Source organism: Mastigoproctus giganteus, chromosome 12 (genome assembly GCF_048544385.1).
Source record: "Mastigoproctus giganteus isolate SK-2022 chromosome 12, ASM4854438v1, whole genome shotgun sequence".
In the NCBI taxonomy this organism is placed as follows: domain Eukaryota; kingdom Metazoa; phylum Arthropoda; class Arachnida; order Uropygi; family Thelyphonidae; genus Mastigoproctus; species Mastigoproctus giganteus.
The window spans coordinates 174,432,726-174,451,436 of record NC_143586.1 but is presented as its reverse complement, the minus strand read 5'-3'; the positions used below and the strand labels follow the sequence as shown (position 1 = coordinate 174,451,436).

The 18,711-nt window shown below is 38.7% G+C and overlaps 1 protein-coding gene across 1 annotated transcript in view; it reads left to right on the top strand.

Annotated features, from left to right (window-relative positions):
* Nucleotides 1–18,711, top strand: part of LOC150077610 (glutamate receptor ionotropic, NMDA 1-like) — a 261,828-nt gene that overhangs the window by 234,655 nt on the left and 8,462 nt on the right. The window contains exons 6-8 of the mRNA XM_090385958.1: nt 7,467–7,763; nt 11,026–11,145; nt 15,949–16,022. Of these exons, the coding sequence (XP_090242084.1) occupies nt 7,467–7,763; nt 11,026–11,145; nt 15,949–16,022 (491 nt within the window). The remainder of the gene's footprint in view (nt 1–7,466; nt 7,764–11,025; nt 11,146–15,948; nt 16,023–18,711) is intronic.

Here is an 18,711-nt window from a genome sequence, read left to right as displayed (position 1 = left end):
GTTTTACAACATGGTGCTAAAAAGCACCACGTTGCTTCCGTAATTGTTTCAAAAAATAGTAAAATATCAACGTTCAGTTGACTGCCAGTTGAACTTGCATTGATTGGAAAGCCTTCAGTTGTGTGGAAACTTTAAACCAATTTTTGTCTATGCAGTGAAGTTTTCGCAAAAGTACTGCTGCGTTTTATGCGAGCAGGCTTCTTGAACAAGGAGGGTGTCAAAATATATATTTAAGTCCAAGGGAAATACCTCCCGCTAGAAAAATTATGTAGACTACTTTTAACTACACTGGTATTGCAGAAGATAGGATGGGAAGCATTTAAAGCAGACGTAAAAAATTCTAGAAATAAAAGTTTCAAAAACATACGAAATTGGTTGATTGATTATGTTGGAAATCCTAAGGCAGTCTTTTCCCGGAAATGTTGGAGATTCATCGATGCCCGAGATGAACAACGACGAATATAAAATGTTGTACTGCTCGAAAATGATGCCCTCCAGTTTAATTTTAAAGTCATATAAACGTTAAAGCATATTTTACGAAAATTGAAAAATAAAACTCAGTGTTACTATTAGTTGCACTTGCAAGCAATCGGTGTACTGCATTACGCAATTTAGAATTTTTAATCATAGATCAGAAAAGGGGAGGGACCACAGCAGAAACAGGAACAAACTTGTTCCATTTCTCTGAGCTCATTAGAAATGCTGCTTTTATTCTGGTCATATACGGCAAGGCAAGCTTTGTTGGTGTACTTCGACGAATGGTACTTGAACACTGACGAAAGTCTAAGTTGCGATGGTTGTTACTGGAACAGCGATGGCTTTATTAGCGGTAAGATTCGTGTCAGATCTTTTAGCGAATTGTAATGAGAAATGGGAGGAGACATTGGTTGATATTGAACATCACGGTTCATTAGCCTCCCAACCTGTATTACGCTATGCATAAGTATTATGTGAGCTGGCAGTGCAGATAGTTTGCGCTGGTTTAGCAGTTTACATCTTCAGTAAAGCCTCCTGATTACAATCTTGCTTACTCGTAGGATCCAGAACAACCATTGGAATCTTGAGTACTCGCAAAGTATTCAGACACAACTCTGATAAATAACATTGGAAGTAAGAACAGCAGCAAAAGTGTCACAGATAGCACCACAATATCATTATATTGGTCTCTGGAACGGAAAGGCCAGGGTCTAAGCATCAACAGTAGTCGTCAATGCATTTGGGAATGGCAAAACCTTGATCTCCAATAGCCCAACGTAAAGTCAACGAATTCCGAGCATCTTTCCATCGGAATGACACGTTATGAAGCTGCTTCTAGTGGTTTGGACTGGGCTTTCGATCATTACACCCAGAATCCTCACGATCATATCCCGATTAACTTTTGGAAAACCTAACACTTTTTGCTGGTGATGATTTGGATTGTCAAAAGCACCGAGGTAACTAAAGCCATCACACTCCGGATTGCCTGGTCTGAAAGTTGCATGTACGCGAGCATATGCAATTTACAGACAAGGCGAACTAGATTACCGAATGAAAAAGGCTTTCCACCAGATAATTTCGGAATTTTACGCGTCAGACCGTTTCCAGATGAATAATGGCAAAGCCTCTGTATTGTGATGGGCCCTACGTTGTCCTTTTTATGCTCCAAAATCGACTTCCATAGAAATCGATTTTGGAGCAAAAAAACCGGGTTTGTAGTCTACAAGTTCGAGTATACGCATACTCCTTCGACTGTCACAGAAATATTACTGTCAATTAGTATAAATTGGTGTCCTTTGTAGCACACTTGGTTGGTATAATCACCGCCCTCCCCACACCGGGTGGAAAAGACCTCAATTCGAATCCCGCCAATGACGGGAGAAATTTTTATGGACCTTTTTCGCTCCTACAACGTGGACGAATTAGCCGGTCTCAGGCGAGGATACCACATGATTTTTGATTCCCGGGACCTCGGGTTTTTCGTCCAGCAAACAACAGATCGACCACCGAACAGGCAATTTACAGACATTATATACCGGGCAATATAGTCTAAGTTGCTGATGCGAGAAAAATACGAATATAAATTGGTGTTAGATAATTGCGATTGTATTCAAGATGAGAGGTGGGCAAACATATCACTGAATAATTATCGCTCTTCTCAAAACGATTGGTGTCTCACAATACAGAGTACATTAGCTGTAATATATTTGGTTTCGCTATTTACAACACCATCAAGATAAAGAGGAAAATACTAAGTCCTCCGTAAATAAACCGATTTTATTAATTGGACACTCCCGCGTTGCAATTATTTCTTGTTGTTACGCCTTTCCAACGATGAAATCGAATATTAACCGATTTAACCTTGGAGTGGAACAAAAAGTGAAACAACACATTAACCCCTTTTGCTCTGTTGCTCGACCACCTAAACAGAAGCATTTGATGAGCTGCGAGCGAAGAAAATGCCTAATTCGGTGTGTCTAAGAAAATCGATTAAGGCCTGAAAGAAGAAAAAGGTTTAACTCACGTAATGTGTGTGGATTGAGATCTGTTTCGGATGAGTAATGAGACACGGATATGATGAAAGAAGGGAGGATCTTTAGAGTTGCAATTGAGGTAGGAAATGGCTACGCAGAATTATTACTTCGGCTGTTTCCAGCGATGCGTAATGAACTAACAAAAACGCCCCTTAAAATCCAGAGAGGGGGAACCCAAGAGGAAATATCGGAAATCCATCCATCACCTAAATACACGACAGTCGAAACATGAAAGGAAATGATGAGGGCACAAAAGAGTGGGAAGAAACTGTCATCTAAATGTGTTGGAGCAACCAACGGAATTCGTCTTGACGATCCTCGTAATCCGCGCAAAACAGTTGGAGGCGTTAATTAAAAGAAATTAATAATTGGCGCAGAAAACCGTAAACGTGTACGTACAACGACTTAACACGGAACACAAAACGCGTCATTCACGCTCCAGAAACAAAGCCCGAAATCTTTGTTAAAGGGAGGTTGTCCAAGAAGAGATGCGCAGATCAAAGCTCGCACAGAACTCCTGTCCTATTCTTGTTGTTGGACCCTGCACTGCCATCTTGGTGACACCACGCACGAATTCAGTGGAGAAGGGAGAGCAACAAAGACCGGGTTATCATTAAAATTGTTATGGGGAAGGAGGAAGAGTGTGTGTGTTGTAAAAGCGTACTCCTTAAATTTTGTAGCTGGTTTTCTGCAGCAGACTATAATTAGGCTTAATTGCCGACCGTGGATTCGTCAACTGGAGGCTTCGGTTACGACACCCGCAGATTAATTCAGCGTTGAAAGAACTTAAAAGCAGTAATTACTCGTTATACTCCTCCAAAGGACTGGACCTGTAATTAATAACCTTTATTTGTTCACGAACAGTTTACATATCGGTAATTAAGCGTAATTTCATTTAATGAATCAACGCTGAAAAACTAAAAGAACAACACAGATTTAACAACTTGCATTTTTATTGTTGAACGGATGTTATTTTAGAGGTCAATGATGCAAAGAAGACAGGCTCTTGCTGCATGCCAGAAGTGTATACAACCTGCATCCCTCTCATTATACTCTTTCCACCAGAAGGTACCGATCAAGTTGGCCCTTAAACCTCACCAGTCTCAACTACCCATGAAGGCACTTTATTCCAGGGGTCAAAACAACACGCTGTTATACGGCAGACTGACTTCAAGGGGTCTGTCTTTAAGGGACAACTTGATCGACATAAATATAACCTGCAGCCATTTCGAAGACAAATTTTAACTTGAAAATTAATATAAAGTGATCAACCTTGAAAATGGAGAGGATTAATAATACAAAGAAAGATTAATTCAGTAAGTTTTTTCCTTCCCATGAAAAGAAAACGGCATAATTTCGAAACATACAGCACGTGAGTTTCCCCACACTACTGGCATTTGTTCTGGCATTTGAGGAGCTGAAGCGCAGTCCCATGGACGTTAGGGATCAAAACCAGATTGGAAGATACAATCATGAAGCCTGACGTACCCGAGTGGTCAGGAGCGAGGATACAGTAGTACGCGCTCTTTGAGTGGACCGGTGTTCAACCTCGTGACTGCTAAATACGATTACTGTTTGTATTGATGACTTATTGCGAACTGCACTGACCTGGTGGTCGTGTCGGAGTATAAACAAGAACAATTTTTCAATATGCTAGGATGTCCGATGGTACCTGGTGGTTCTGTAAATTCTGTAAATTAAAAGAAAATCTTAAAACTAAATCATTCTTCTTTTTTTTTTCTGAATAAGTTATGTTTTCGATTTTCTCTGATCCTAGGAAGGAATTCACCGCAATATTATTCGATCTTCCATTAATCTTGAGACAAAGAGTAGGATTGGAATAATGAAACGTTAGTAAGTGACTAACAAAATTCAGACAACCTTTGTTTGTTTTCCAGTGATCGCATCAAATCCTCATTTAGACATCGAGACATATAAACAGTATCTTATGCAAGGCGGCACCAGAACGTCAGTTGAACTCCTCCTTGGTACACTGTGATGAATTCAGACTTTGTAAGGCCAGCAATATGTATAATGTTTTGTTTGTTTGTGCAGTGTGTGTGTGTCAACTGTTTCTGGCCGCTTTGCCACCAGAAAGGCGATCACCTGGAAATCCTGCATGCCCGGTGCCCGTCTACACCAGGAGGAGGTGGGCCGCAACTAAGAATGAATCGTGGCAGACCTCGATATCTGGTACTGAATGCGAATTTGTAAGGACCGAATCGATTAGAAAATTTAGAATTTTGTTGAACAGAAACTAATAATAAATTAAAAAGAAGCATTGTGAACATCAATCTAAAAGACTAATACAGAATTATAATGATTAAAATCTAAAACGTTTACAGTTAAGTGATTATGTTTAAGATTGTTGATCAGCGTTAATGGATAATAAGAATTTTCTTTTGAGAAAGACTTTATTGGCAAAATTTTAGAAAGCTTGAAAGAAAGAAATTTTGTTTCGGCACCTGGAGGAGTTACAATACCAGCAACTGGAAATAATAATTCTCTATAATTGTCGTAAATTGAGCAGTGAAAAAAGAATATGTGCTCGGTCCTCTACGAGGCTGAAAATACAAAGAGATGAAGGGAAAAGATTAAAAGAAGCCAATTTGGCGTTAAAAGAGAGATGGGCTGTTAACAAAAATGTAGTATACACGCTGGGACCAAACCATTTTAGATTCAGCTTATCAACAAAGGACCCATCTGGAATAAACTGCTTTGGAGTGAGACCTTTTTCAGAGATTGATCTGGAGGAAGCAAAAGTATTAATAACGATTCGATCAAATTCTGTAGAAACCCAATCCAAAATATGAGGAGATCAAAAATGGGTAAAACAAGTATGAACTTGAAGGGCTGCAGTAGAAACTGTTGGATATGCTCTCAGTACTAACAAGAAGAAAATTTCGTTGCATGGATCCTAACTTTTTTTTGAAGAGTAGGGAGCTCGGCATGTTGAAACCAAAGCGCAGCACCATATATACCATTGGAACAATAATCCTTGCGAAGGATGCAGAGAGTTTGATGTCTAAGGCCCCATTGTAGCCTAGTAACAGAAATTACTTGGAAGGAAAGTTAAGACAACCTTCTGAATGCTTTTCTCGGCAACGCTGGCAAAAACGGATTTTTTACAAATTGTGCTACGAAGATCTTAAAGCCCCTGTTTCAGCAGAAAGATCAGTAACTGTGAAGAAAAAGTTCTATATCATTGGCAGAATAATAGAGCTTCTTCGTACTTATCCTCTCTTCACTTACTGTTGCTGGGGAGTACTAACTTACTACCGAGGGTAGTGAAAGTTCTTGGTTTAACCATTTTGAAAGAGCAGCTAAAACGTTTTCTCTTGTCCTCTTGCTATTATCAAAAATCTTTAAATCTTATTGCGGTAATTGTACAACGTCCTTCTCCTTCTTCTAAGCGAGTCTTCAGAGATATTTCAGTTGCCTCATTGTTAGAGAAACAAGTGTAATTCGTGATAACAAGAATTTCCAGCATATCGTTCCAAAAGGCCTTCACTGGATCTATTAAAAAATAAAATTTGGCATTTCTTTTGTCAAGGATTGCCTCTCCAGAACGTCGGTATATCACACACTGCCTGGCTAAACATGCAATGCTGTACAACTGTTACTTTATCGAAATCTTAGACTTTGGTTAGTCGCTAATCAGTATATTTAGATGTGCGATTTATCCTGTAGTCAAAGACGAACAGTGGAAGGAAGGAAGGAAGGCAGCAACTGGCATTGTGCCAACCCAAAGAACAAATGCGGCAGAAGAATTATGAGATCAGCGTGACCCGTCTTGTTTCTTGTTAGATGTTATCGGCTTGACAATAGGAAACGTCCGATATCCCACTCCTCTTTAATGATACTTCTGTTTTCGGGGGCTAATCACTCTGGAAGCGTGCAGGTCGTCTTTCGGATATCCAGACAGCCAAGGAATAAGAGAAGCACACCAATTTTTCCCGAGACATTGTCTGGGCAGAGATAAGGAGATTCTATTACTGAGGAAAGAGCTCAGATATTTTAACATATTCTCCTCATATTATACAATGACACGCAACGTAAAAGAGATATCGCACCGACGGGACTTCTTTGCCAAATGATTGCATCTTCCCATCCATTACACGAGCCACCTTCTTAATGTTTTATATCGCAGTCAGGGCTCGGAACGCCGTTATGCTGCCACTCCATTTCTCTCGCTGTAAAGGACTTTTAAGAGGAAGGGCCCGCATAGCTGAGTGTTTAGCGCGGGGAGTTGTACAAGCGTTTGAGCTGACCGTGGTTCGAGCGCAAATACGTTATTGGTTGTGTGTTCCCTTTCTTTCTCTCTCCTGGAAACTCTTCTGACTATATATATAGAGGCCTTGGAGTATAAGCGTGAATTTTTTACCAGTATTTATTATGCCAAACAACATTGACAAAGTACCATCCTCTTAAGCTTTTCAAGAAGCGTCACCTTCGCTTTGTTTATTGGATGAAAACCGAGCATGTGTATTGATTCATGGTTTACGTACAGATTTTTAAACACGGGGCTTTTACGAAATGTACGATGAATTCTAATTAAGTAAACCTTTCTGTCTTCCCCCCTCTATCTTCAATCTTTTCTAAAGATAACTTTCTGTGTAGAAATCAAACATCTTTGACAAGAGCAGCTTACCCTAACCCAATTAGAGTAAATCCTCAGTTCTGCAACTGTGGCTTATCATTTATAGTGGTAATAAGATTCATTAATTCTTCCTCTAAGGATATGAGGAGCCTGTTATATCGTCACAGACCATCGATGTGGATGTGTCAACCTTTTTTTCAACCCAGCGTATGTTGATAAGAGAACAGTGAGGTTTAGAATTTTAAAATGGTTAAGTTAATGATAATGATAGTTATATCAATATTATTTTACCGCGTCTTGTGTTTGCATAGTGGTTGTTGATATTCAGCAACTTATCCTGGTTTATGTTATTCCAGGAAACAATTTCTAGCTTGATCATGAAGTACAACCAGCACGGGTACTTAGACCAACTGCAGAAAAAGTGGTACGGACGGGTGCCATGCTTCGATGATACTGTTCACCGATTCAACCAACCTTCGCCGCTTAGTGTCAGGGCCGTTGCTGGGGTGTTCATCATGCTGCTAGTTGGAATTTTCGTCGGAGCTTTGATACTGGTCATGGAACATCTTGTCTTCAAGTACGCCCTACCGATTTTAAGGAAGAAGCCAAGACGCTGTTTCTGGAGAAATCTGAATCTGATGTTTTTCAGCCAGGTAAGGAAATTCGACCTACGTAATCTCAAGTACGCCTTTAAAACCAGTTATTCTACCATTAAGGGTATAGTTTATTAGTCTTATCTCGCGATAGAAAAGATACTGATTATTAGATGTATAATGCAAGATACAGATTTAAATTGGTTTCTCAGTATACAAGCAGGGAAGAAGCTAAGGCCATGAACTGCAAGATTACTGCATCTATAATTAGCGTGTGTTCTGTTGTCAGATCGTAATTCTTCGGGATGAAAACAACAATCTTGAAGGAAAAAAACACGAAATTGTCAGTCTCGGACAATTGTCAACTACAGAAACCTGAAAGCCAAGGAAGAAGGAATGCGTTCTAAACTCTCTTGAACACGATGTCGACACTGCGGTTTTGTCTTGTAATAAAGGCATAAGTTTCAGACGTAAAGAAATAAAAAGAAAATTTACTGTCCAGTACAGATTTGTGAAGAGTGTAAAATTTTTATGAGTGCGTTATATTCAATCTACCTTTAGAAGAAGAGTCCTCGTGATGGCTTAAAAAGAACAACTGCTGGGTTGTTTGGTGCGCATTTTTGAAAGCCATCTCCATTATTGCAAGTTGCTCATCAAGAATACTGTTTGTTCCGGAGTACAAAAATCATTTTCTTCATCCTCCGTTAAGTACCTTCACAGACCATCAGTGCACGGGAGGATTATGCGAAGAATTTGCATTTGTTATATACATTTAGAAGAGTAATCCACTTAAACAGGCTATTTTACATATTTCTGATAGCTACTAGCGGCCCGCAGGCGCTCTACAACCAGCACTACTTGTAGCGGTATAAATAACGCTAATGATGCAAAGTTTGGCCTTCTGTTGTTATGGCAACCGGCCGATTATTCAGTAAGCGATATGAAAAGGATCGGCGATGCATATCTAGAGATCGGAATTCTACAGCAATCATAACAAAAGAGGGAGGTGTTTCCTTTTGTTTCGTTTCTTTTTCCACCGGCTTTGTGGCCCATTCGTCTTCGGCTGCTTAATATGTATGAGTTCGTCGTTATTCTGATTGCCAAAAGATGAAGCACTGAAAACCGATACATGGCTTCGATAACTGCGGTCAACGACAACCGAATGGTTCACAATGTCTTCGACATTCGTCCATGTTCGCTTTCTTAACAAGAGTTTCACGACTTTTGTTTTTCTTTTCGAGACACACGCGATCATCAAGCAAACAAGGAGTGACAGCATAAATCCCACTGGATAAACGAAACTGATCGGTAAACCATCTCGGGCATCTTCCCGATCGGTGGCTTAATTGCTTTCCATGTTCCGCGAGTACAAGACTATCTGTCATTTGCTTGACGTAAACAACTGAAAATCATTAATTTGGAATCGTTTAATTCCATTCCAAACTGATCCGATTGGTGAATCTTATTAGACAGCGTAGTCCTCGCGATACGGAAAATTACCAAAATTGAACCCGACATTTAATGACAATCGAAAACAGAAATTTAGGCGCAGTTTACTCGTTGATAGTTAGCTACTTGTTCGGTAAAATTTAGAGTACGAGAAGTTCCACAAAGTATTCTTAGGAATAGTTTATGAAGGTCTTAGTAGAAACATGGAACCTTAAAGGATTTGCATTTATTTTAAGATTTGAAGCAGGCCATTAATTCAAAAGACTTTCGAGTTATAAATACTAAATTAAGTCTTTGGACCCTGGCCGATGAAGTATTGAAGTTAATTAAATTTTATTACGATATTATTTCTAAATATAATTTATTTTACCATTCACCAAATGAATGAATGCACACAAAGATTTATTTTTAATTTTTTCTCTCCTTAAGAAACGTTTGATAGTTCTCATCAGTCTGTATGTTTTCTCCACAGTTTTCAATCCTGGAAATAACCAAAACGCTGTCTTTTAAAATCTTTAAGTGAGGAACTTGCGTGCATATCTGCACCCAGGGATAAGACGCATTTAATGTAGCAAACGCATCAATAAGTAAAAATTAGAAAGTAATTAAATAAACAAGAGACAAAGCTAGACCCAGCATCAAAATCGCTAGTTTTAAAATATGTAAATTGAACTTCCTTGTATCATCATATTAAATTAAATTACTATTGCTTCCAATTTTGAAATTTTCACATGGAAACATCCAAGCTTCGTAATGTATGCGTAATAGCTCACACAAAATGTGTAGCGCTTAATGCTCAGAAGTGGTGGTTTCTTTTGAGAAAAGGGGTTGGCGATGCTCTTTTTGCAACATATCTGCTCCTTGATACACTGAAGTAGAGGCAAGCCTGTATAGCGCCTCTCAGCTGCTATAAACTTTCACATTTTACCAATGAAAGTTAAATCTTTATACATAGTTACCTAACTCTTCCATAAAAAACGCCATATTGGGCTGACAATCATCGAATACTGTTTGCTTGGATTTTTGTCCACGCGTTTGAACGCGTCTTGCGATCAAAAGCCTGGGAAACAGATTAGGTCTACCCCTATATTCGTTAGACCATTTCAGTGGAGTGGGTCGTTTTATGTGGCATGTCTTTATACAGGCTCCATATTTCTAAAGCCACTTATGTTTTCTTTACTTATAATTCTTGCATAAAATAAATACAGTTCTAAATTTGAATTTTTAAAAATATCTGGCAAAATTAAATGTAGTGAATCGTATACATCGAGAGTTTTCGATCCTTCGAGCGCGTACAAATATATTTTAAAAATTTAATTTTTCAATTTGAAGAATGAGATAGATTAGATATGAACTTCAAAAACTAACTATAAAATCCACATTAACCGATCATAAAATTGTGAAAGATGGCCGATACGGAGTGGGGATGAAGAGACAGTTCTCAATTATTGGAGAACCAGTTCAGCACCCACTGACGGCTGTGTAATGCTATCGAATTTTGTGGATGCCAATTAGTGATCATTTCAGAAGGTATAAAGATGGAATAAAGACAGATCTCTAAAATTAGGAGGGGATAAAAAAATAAATTAAAATTTGGGCAGTTCGCATAATCAAAGGCCGTGTGAATGCGTTGCGAGACATTACAAACGTAATAACCTTTAAGAATTCCTACGATGTACCGAGCTTCTTCCCTTGTCATGTACACCGGAGCTGAGACACTAATGAGGAAACTAATCAGCGTGCGCGGTAGCTCGAAAGTGCAGGAATTGCTTCATATTTTGATTAGACAATCTATTCCAATAAAATGGATGTTTACATGTCATCTGACACGCATTGCCGTTTGTACATTGAAATATCCTCTCGTATCTTGCAGAAACTGTATCGATTTGTAAACACAGTTGAACTGGTGTCTCCGCATCATTCGGCCAAGGAGATAGTGTCCAACCTAAGAGAAGGCCAGATAGCCAGCCTCTTCCAGAAGAGCGTGAAACGGGTAAGCTGAGGTTAAGTACTCTATTTCAAACACGCGCAATGGAGTAGCAACGATTACGAGGTTAAGATCATATGATAATTCACTTAAAATAGAAACAAAAATTGATACTAAGTCTTGGATCCGTGTAAAATACATTTTAAGAAATTCTACCAAATTTCTTAAAACGTATCTTACGATAAAAAAAAAACTGGAAATAATATAAACGATGTTGTACTAAGATTTCTCTTATTTTAAATATTTTAATGTAATTATTTTATTTGTGTTATTTCTCTTGTGTATGGAATGTGGTTTCCAGCAGTATCGTTAACGCTGAAAAGGGTGTGACCAGGAATGATTATTAAAAGATTAACGGTTTGTTTTTAAAGAGCAAGAAAAATATATTACCTGAATTACCTTTCCCCGAGTTCGCTACGCTGATTTCAAAATTGACACCCATTTTTGTATTACTTAAGGATTTTCCTCTAAGTGGAAAAACGAAAGCGCACGTTTTCTTATTTTATAAATTTTATACACAAACACAATGCCAGCAGTAATCTGCTATCATGTTTATGTTCCATCTTAGTATTCTCTTTCCAGCTCTTTGATACCTTGGTGGAATCGCGGATGCTGTTCCTCTTTGAAGGAACCAAAATTCGTGTGCGAATGAATGCAAGAAATGAACCTTCAAGCTCGTCGTACAACCTAATTTTTGAAATTTGAGAATTTTCAACGACGCCTTCACAACTTCACTGTTCCACAACAAATGGTGAAGAGCACTATCGAAGTCAATTCGCCATTCTCTTTCAACTCTGATCATCATTCCTTCAAAATTCTTTTGAAGGAATGATGATCAGATAAAATGATTTCATTGAAAGATAACCATGGAAATGATTTCATTTCCAAGGTTATCTGCTTTCATTGAAATCAGATAATCTTGGAAACAGATTGCGAAAATCTAAAATAATTAGCCCCCTTTACAACTTTCTTCATTAACACTATTTTGATACGAAGTAAGAAGACCTTCTCTGGGCCTACCAGACCTTTGCATTGTTTCTCTATGAAGCCATTGTTTCCTTGCCCAATTCTGGCTTCCTGTCCCATTTACATTTTGAAACATGACCCTACTCTACCTTCTGTACTGTAGTTACTCTGATATCTCATCATATTCGGTAGCCTTCCAGGCGGGACTCAGTTTCCAACTGGTCAACTGATTTCAACTGAGTTAAAATCCAAGTTAGCAATGTCGAAATGATTTCTTACAACCAGCTCATAAGTGGCCACTTGAAAATAGCTAGCCGGTTAGTTAAACATGTTTTTCCTTAATGAAACAGTTTTGAGTATCCTTTTGCTGGAATTATCTAGAATGTGATAACCACAGACCTGTCAACCTGACTACAGTGCTAGAAAAAATCTTGGAAGCAATGATTAAGAGTGCGATCCAGAAATATTTAGATATAAATGGCATTCTGAAAGAAATGCAACATGGTTTTGTTAAGAGAGAATCAAAATTAACTAAACTCGATTTTGAAACAGTTACTCATGAGTTGGATGTAGAGAACAATTTCGACACAGTTTATTCGGATTTTAGCAAGGCATTTGACTCGGTCACAGAATTCGCATCCCGTCAATGACGCGGTGAATTTTTATGGGTCTTTTTCACAACGTGGTTGAGTTAGTGGACTCAGGAGAGGTAGAACTGTTTTTTCCTCCAAGTAATTCGTCCGGCACACAACAAATTGACCGCAGAACACACGCAATTTACAGACGTATTATATACTGCGCAAAATGGCTTAAGTTGCTGGTGCGCCTGAAAACCTACAAGAACTATTAACTAATCATATTTTTCTTCATTAAAATGTTTGGGGGTTTTCGTACATCTCCTTGGAAAAATAATATAAAAGAAAACGTAAACCAAATATACAATTGGCGCCGACAGATAAATCCTACTTGAAGGAAAATGCCTTTTAGGAGAATCTTTGAAGTCTTTACTCACTTGGCTCACATACTTCAGCTCCAAAGGCAGGTATTAATTTCGAATCGTTTTGAGCAAGTAAACCTTTCTGAGAAAAATATGAAATGAATTCCTTCACGGTATCTCAGCTAAGACATGAAGCAGAAGATTTTTGGTAGACTTAAATTTGTCATAAAAGGAGTTTTTCTAGCTCAGATCAGGTCCATGAGCGATGGATTTTACAGCAGATATGGATACGATATGTCCTTTTTATTTTCAGTGTCATGACTTTGCATCAAAAATAACATCCATTTCCATAGCTTCTCCATTCCAATACGCGAGGCCACTGGAATAGCAAAAACCAAGATGGCATTTTCTTACCATTGACTTCAAATTTTCAACTGTTCAACATAGGTCCTGCCAAACTCTGTGTGCATATCTCTGTAACTCTGTGTGTAGCTCATGAATCCGTGAGCTACACGATTTTTCCACAAACTTACCAACACAAAAATAAATTCGGCTTCACTTGTCCAGCACGACTTTTTCTCTACAGAGAATGACTCATCCTAGCGGTCTACTTGACCACCAGTAACACCATCTTGTTGTACATTTTCCAATGCTTCTGTAAGGTTCTTTGTTCGAATCTGTGCTGGAAAAATCGGAATGTCACTTTTGAACTCAGCGTACAGGCATTTCTAAAGGACATACACACAAAATTAACGAGACCCCTAAACTCTTACAAGCCTACAGAACTAAACTCCGATTTATGAGAACTCGTGGTGCAGCAGGTGATTCTTTCCATTTGACGAAAACTTTACTTGGAACCGAACTTGTCTCTATGTTTCATGAGAGGCAAAGAGTTAGACTATAGAAAAACGACCCGGTGTGTATTTAGAAAATGTGGCCAATGTGACACCAGTGCGCTGACCAAATAGGAGGATGCTTTCATTTATGGAATTCCTAATCCTACCATTCTACTGGAATTCCTTTCATCCTTTTTATTTAAACTAACACGCGAATTTTTCTGCCGACCGTGTCTGGTACCAGTTCTGTGCAAAATCAAAAATGGGCAAAGAAGAATCATGCAATGGAAAGGAATTATTTTGACTAAAGTATTATAACAACAAAACTAGTTTAATCATTTCTCACTGTCAAGCCTGAAAGGACAATATTTTTTCTGGCGCAGCACCCTGCTGAAGTCTTTGTCGGAAATTTTTTACTAGACTTAAAGATCAGCATAGCAATAAATGTTTATCACAGTCCCAAGCAGCTTTCACGAAGATTGCGAAAATATGGCAAACGAACTCTCTGCTCGGCAATCGAAGACGTCTTTGAATGCTGAAAGCAAAAGGCATCGTCATTCTTTCTCGTCTGGAGCTGAAGACATACGGATTACTACTGAAATTAACGAAGGACAAGGTAATCCAGCAAGAGTTCAACAGTGCAAAGGCATCTGATTAAATCAAGATCACACAGCCTCAGTGGTAATGAAAACATCTTGAAGAATCTGAAATGGAAAGTGCTTTTTCAGCTTTCCTCCACCGGTCCAGGCTTCTGATATTCATTTGTTCTGGTCATTAAAAGCAGCTATTACAAAGCTGCTATTCTGTAACCGATTTAACTATAACCATAAAGTTCCGGTTCTTCGAAAAGGAATTCAGAAGTGGTTAGATAATGAGGGAGAATTCGAATAGATAATTTTTATTTTGATATTAAGTATCAAAAAAACCTTATTAAACACTTTGTCATTCATATTTGACGTCCTAGTAGTAATTTTTAGGGAGAGGACGAGTACAAGGGACAAAACAAAAACATGAGGGATACAAGGGTCTTCTTTTTTAACCAGTGCGCCTGTTAAAAATTTCAGGATGGCTGTTTTGTATCACCAAGTGCCTATCGTCGCACGAAATTGAAAAGCGAGTTCTCTTATGTTGGTTCAATTGATGGACTAGCTGGCTTCTTCTGCTCGTTCACTATCAGTTATTAGTGTTACACCTCTTGGGACGACGCTTAATCTTGCTGATAGAGCACAGTTCAGATGTCTGTGGAAACTGGAGTCATCCTCCTCCTTCAAATGTATTTTGTACGATGCGCAGTAGAAAATGTTTGCCACTTTTTCAATCTTCTTAATTAGGAATTATTAGAGGTCACAATACGATGCTTCACGACCCTTGGGAAGGTTAGATTGCTGTACTTAAGGAGTTTAACTGCAGTTGTCTGACAAGATGAAGAATTATCCTCGAAAGTGTTAACTACTAGCTTGTGGTCATTACCGTGCCACTACCACGAAATATTGCAAAAACTACGGCTGGCGGGAGATTAATGATGCCAGTTAGTGATGCCAGATGTGTCAAAAGATGCCATTATCAGTTTCCCCGAGGAACAGAGCACCAGCTCTCGTTTTCCGCACTGATGTGAATGGGAAATGGTTTAAATTCTTGTAATGAGAAAAAACTGCTGATAAATTGCTAGGCAAATTTGCATCCAGCCGGTTACACGCATTCCAGTACAGTAAATGATTTTCCATTTGTCTGGTTTAAATATTGCGGTTGTACGAGGTTTCTTCATCGCACAGGAATCCACTACAATGCTCGGCAACATTGAATAACAGCTATTACGAGAGCAAACATACCCCACACAAATAATATGACGTATATTACAAAAATTGCAAATTGATTTCGTTTTGATGAGTGTTTATTTTTATCCCTGCGTCGCTGTGGTGTATTTGTCCTTAGGCTTGTATGCACGCTGTTAGAAAGGACTTAAATATGTTTACCACTGGTAGCTTAATCTGAATTTTAGACTAAATAGAACAAAGAGAGTTCTCTTCACTTCTCCTTTCAGGTCTCTTCTTTACCTTTTTTCCTCTTCAGAAAGCCAAGGAGGAGGCCCGCAGGAGGAGAAGTAAATCTCAATTTTTCGAGATGATCCAGGAGATCAGAAGAGTGTAAGTTAGTTTTTAGGTTATTGTGCTATTTAATTACTTGGTTTAGTTGAGGAAAATTGACAGAGAAAAGTTTATTTTCGTGTTCGCTGACATTTTGTCTTTCAGGTGGTGAGTGTGATGTCTTGGCCTACATTTTTTCGTAATGCAAAGACTTCTATTCAATTCTATGGAGAAGCTGTTCTCATATCACTTGAAGAATCTCTTTCTCCAGAAAATTACTATTTTAATGTGAGGGAACACAGAAGTAGGTTCATGGATCATGCGGCATGACAGCAGAATGCAAATGTTTTATTCTGGGAAGCACAAAGGTAATAGTCACGTTTTTTCCATGAAGCCTTGTCATCTCGATTACCTGATTTTGAACCCTTGGGTGCCTGCCTTCCCATTGATAAGGTAAAATAGGTGCCTCTGGTACCTGTTGTGTGTCTCTAATTATTATAAGATAAATTCTATTGCCTTAGAGGCTATTACTCTGAGGCTTTGAAAGTCACCGATAGTGAGAAGAAAATCAACAGGCAGTTTATGGTCATTCACTTACTTATCCGCTAGAACGCCTTCCTCCAGGCCATTCCTCCTGATCGGAAAACTTTTGGTCTAAGAAACAGCAATCGACACCATATGTGGGTGAAAGTATGACGGAGTGACAGAGAAGAGGGGGATTAGTGGATCATATTGAAGGGTGTATTGATTTTCCCCTGCCTCTAGTAAAGGTCCAGCATTCGTCAGCCAGCAATGGGACTCAAATTACATCATCATAACCGCACTTCAAGTACCTATCAACAACAATCGATGAGTTCGGAATGATAAGCGTACCTGTTAAGGTACTCTTATCATTCCGAACTCATTTTAAACTTTCCTTAAAAACACTTTGTAGGAAGGTTCTTAAAATTTTAAATTCGTATGCCGCGTTTAGAGGGTTACTTATCTCTAGTGCAGGGGAAGCGTCAAAATTTGTACTTATTATTACATGAATCTTAGATGCACACGTAATAATATGAAACAATCTGCATATGAAGCTGAACTCCAAGTTCGAATCAAGAGACTATCTGTGAATATTGAACAAAACCTAAAACTGAGTTTACACGAAAATAAGTCACCGAATAGTAAAGTCACCAACAACTGATAGAAAAGCTAAATCACTGAACAATGTATCAAAAAGAAATGATTATTGAATGGAAAGATTTGTAAACACCATGCACAGGACTGCGAGTGTCTAATACTGTTTGGATCGACGGGGGGGGGGGGGGGGGGGGCTTGGAATCACCAATGAAAAGTTCAATTTGCCACCTTGAAACGCTGTGCGATCCCAAATGAAATTTGCACGAGAGTGGTGGGCCTAGACTGTTTTATTGCCACTATTTTTATTTTGATCAGTTATTTTAAAACAAAATGTTTCCCGCCCATCTAGAACTTTGGTTTTTACAGTCTGATCCAAATCAAATTTACTGTAGGATTTATACGATTCCAGGTTATCCTGATAAATCAGGAAATCCAACACAGTAGTAAAAACAACTTAGTCAACGATAGCCGGTGCAACTGTACTCATTTACCAGAGGGGCTACGCATCTTTTTGTGGTAGTGTATGAATTCGAACGCGCGCAGCACGCATACTATGACTGCTTATACCATTGCAGGACCACAATGAGTTTTCTGCGTACCATTGCACTAAGCATGGCGATGAGCAATAGAAGTAGATTGGCGCTTAGGGCGAGGTATCCTAATATACACACTGTACTGCCAAAATACATTTCGAGAATGCAGGTGGTTTCGTACGAGTATTTCACCAACGCGCAAACAGAATGTGATGATTTACTATATCAGGTTATTAGATCTTATTTTTCAAATAGGCAGATAAGTCATCTCGCAACACTTGGTATTTTCAAAATTCATTTCCAGAGGATGCCCACAAGGCTCGGTCCTTGGGCCTCTCCTCTGGAATTCTGTTTTAGACCAATGGTTACTAAAAGAAAGTCAAATTTGCAATAAAATAGCATATGCCGACGAATTAGCCCCTGTGCATACCAGGCAGGTCAAGACTTTTGCTAGAAACACATGGGAAAGAAATCCTGGATGATTTGCTGGAATGGTCTAGAATAAATAAATTAAAAATTTCTGAGACGAAAACAAAGATGACGATCTTCAACAACAAACTGGATTATAATAGACCCCCTAAACTTCATATCAACAATGTCCAAATTCCTCCTTATTTTCTCAAAATAAATATCTTGGTCTCTTAATTGATGATAAATTTTCTTTTATCCCCCACGTGAAGAACTTAGCTGAAAAGATTAACAAGTTTACTGCCAATGTGATTAGGTTCTCAAGAGCTGAATGGGGTATAAAGCACAAAACTTTGGCATTATATTATAAGGCTATATTTTTGCCAATTGTAGTATATGCGGCAGCCATATGGTTTCCTAGGGTTACTCACGTCACAGTGAAGGCCAAAAACTTATCATTGCAGAGAAAGATGATATTGGCAACACACAGTTGCTGCAGAACAACATCAACCAATGCTTTACAAGTGATCTCAGGTTGTATCCCGATTGACCTTTATGTGGCATACCGAGGCATGATTTCTAACTTAAAGAAAGGTTTGCCAACTCAAATCCTCGACATTGCAAGTAATCCGGCCACAGACATTCGGAAGGAAAAAATTAATCTGTGGACAAAATTCACTGAGAAGTGG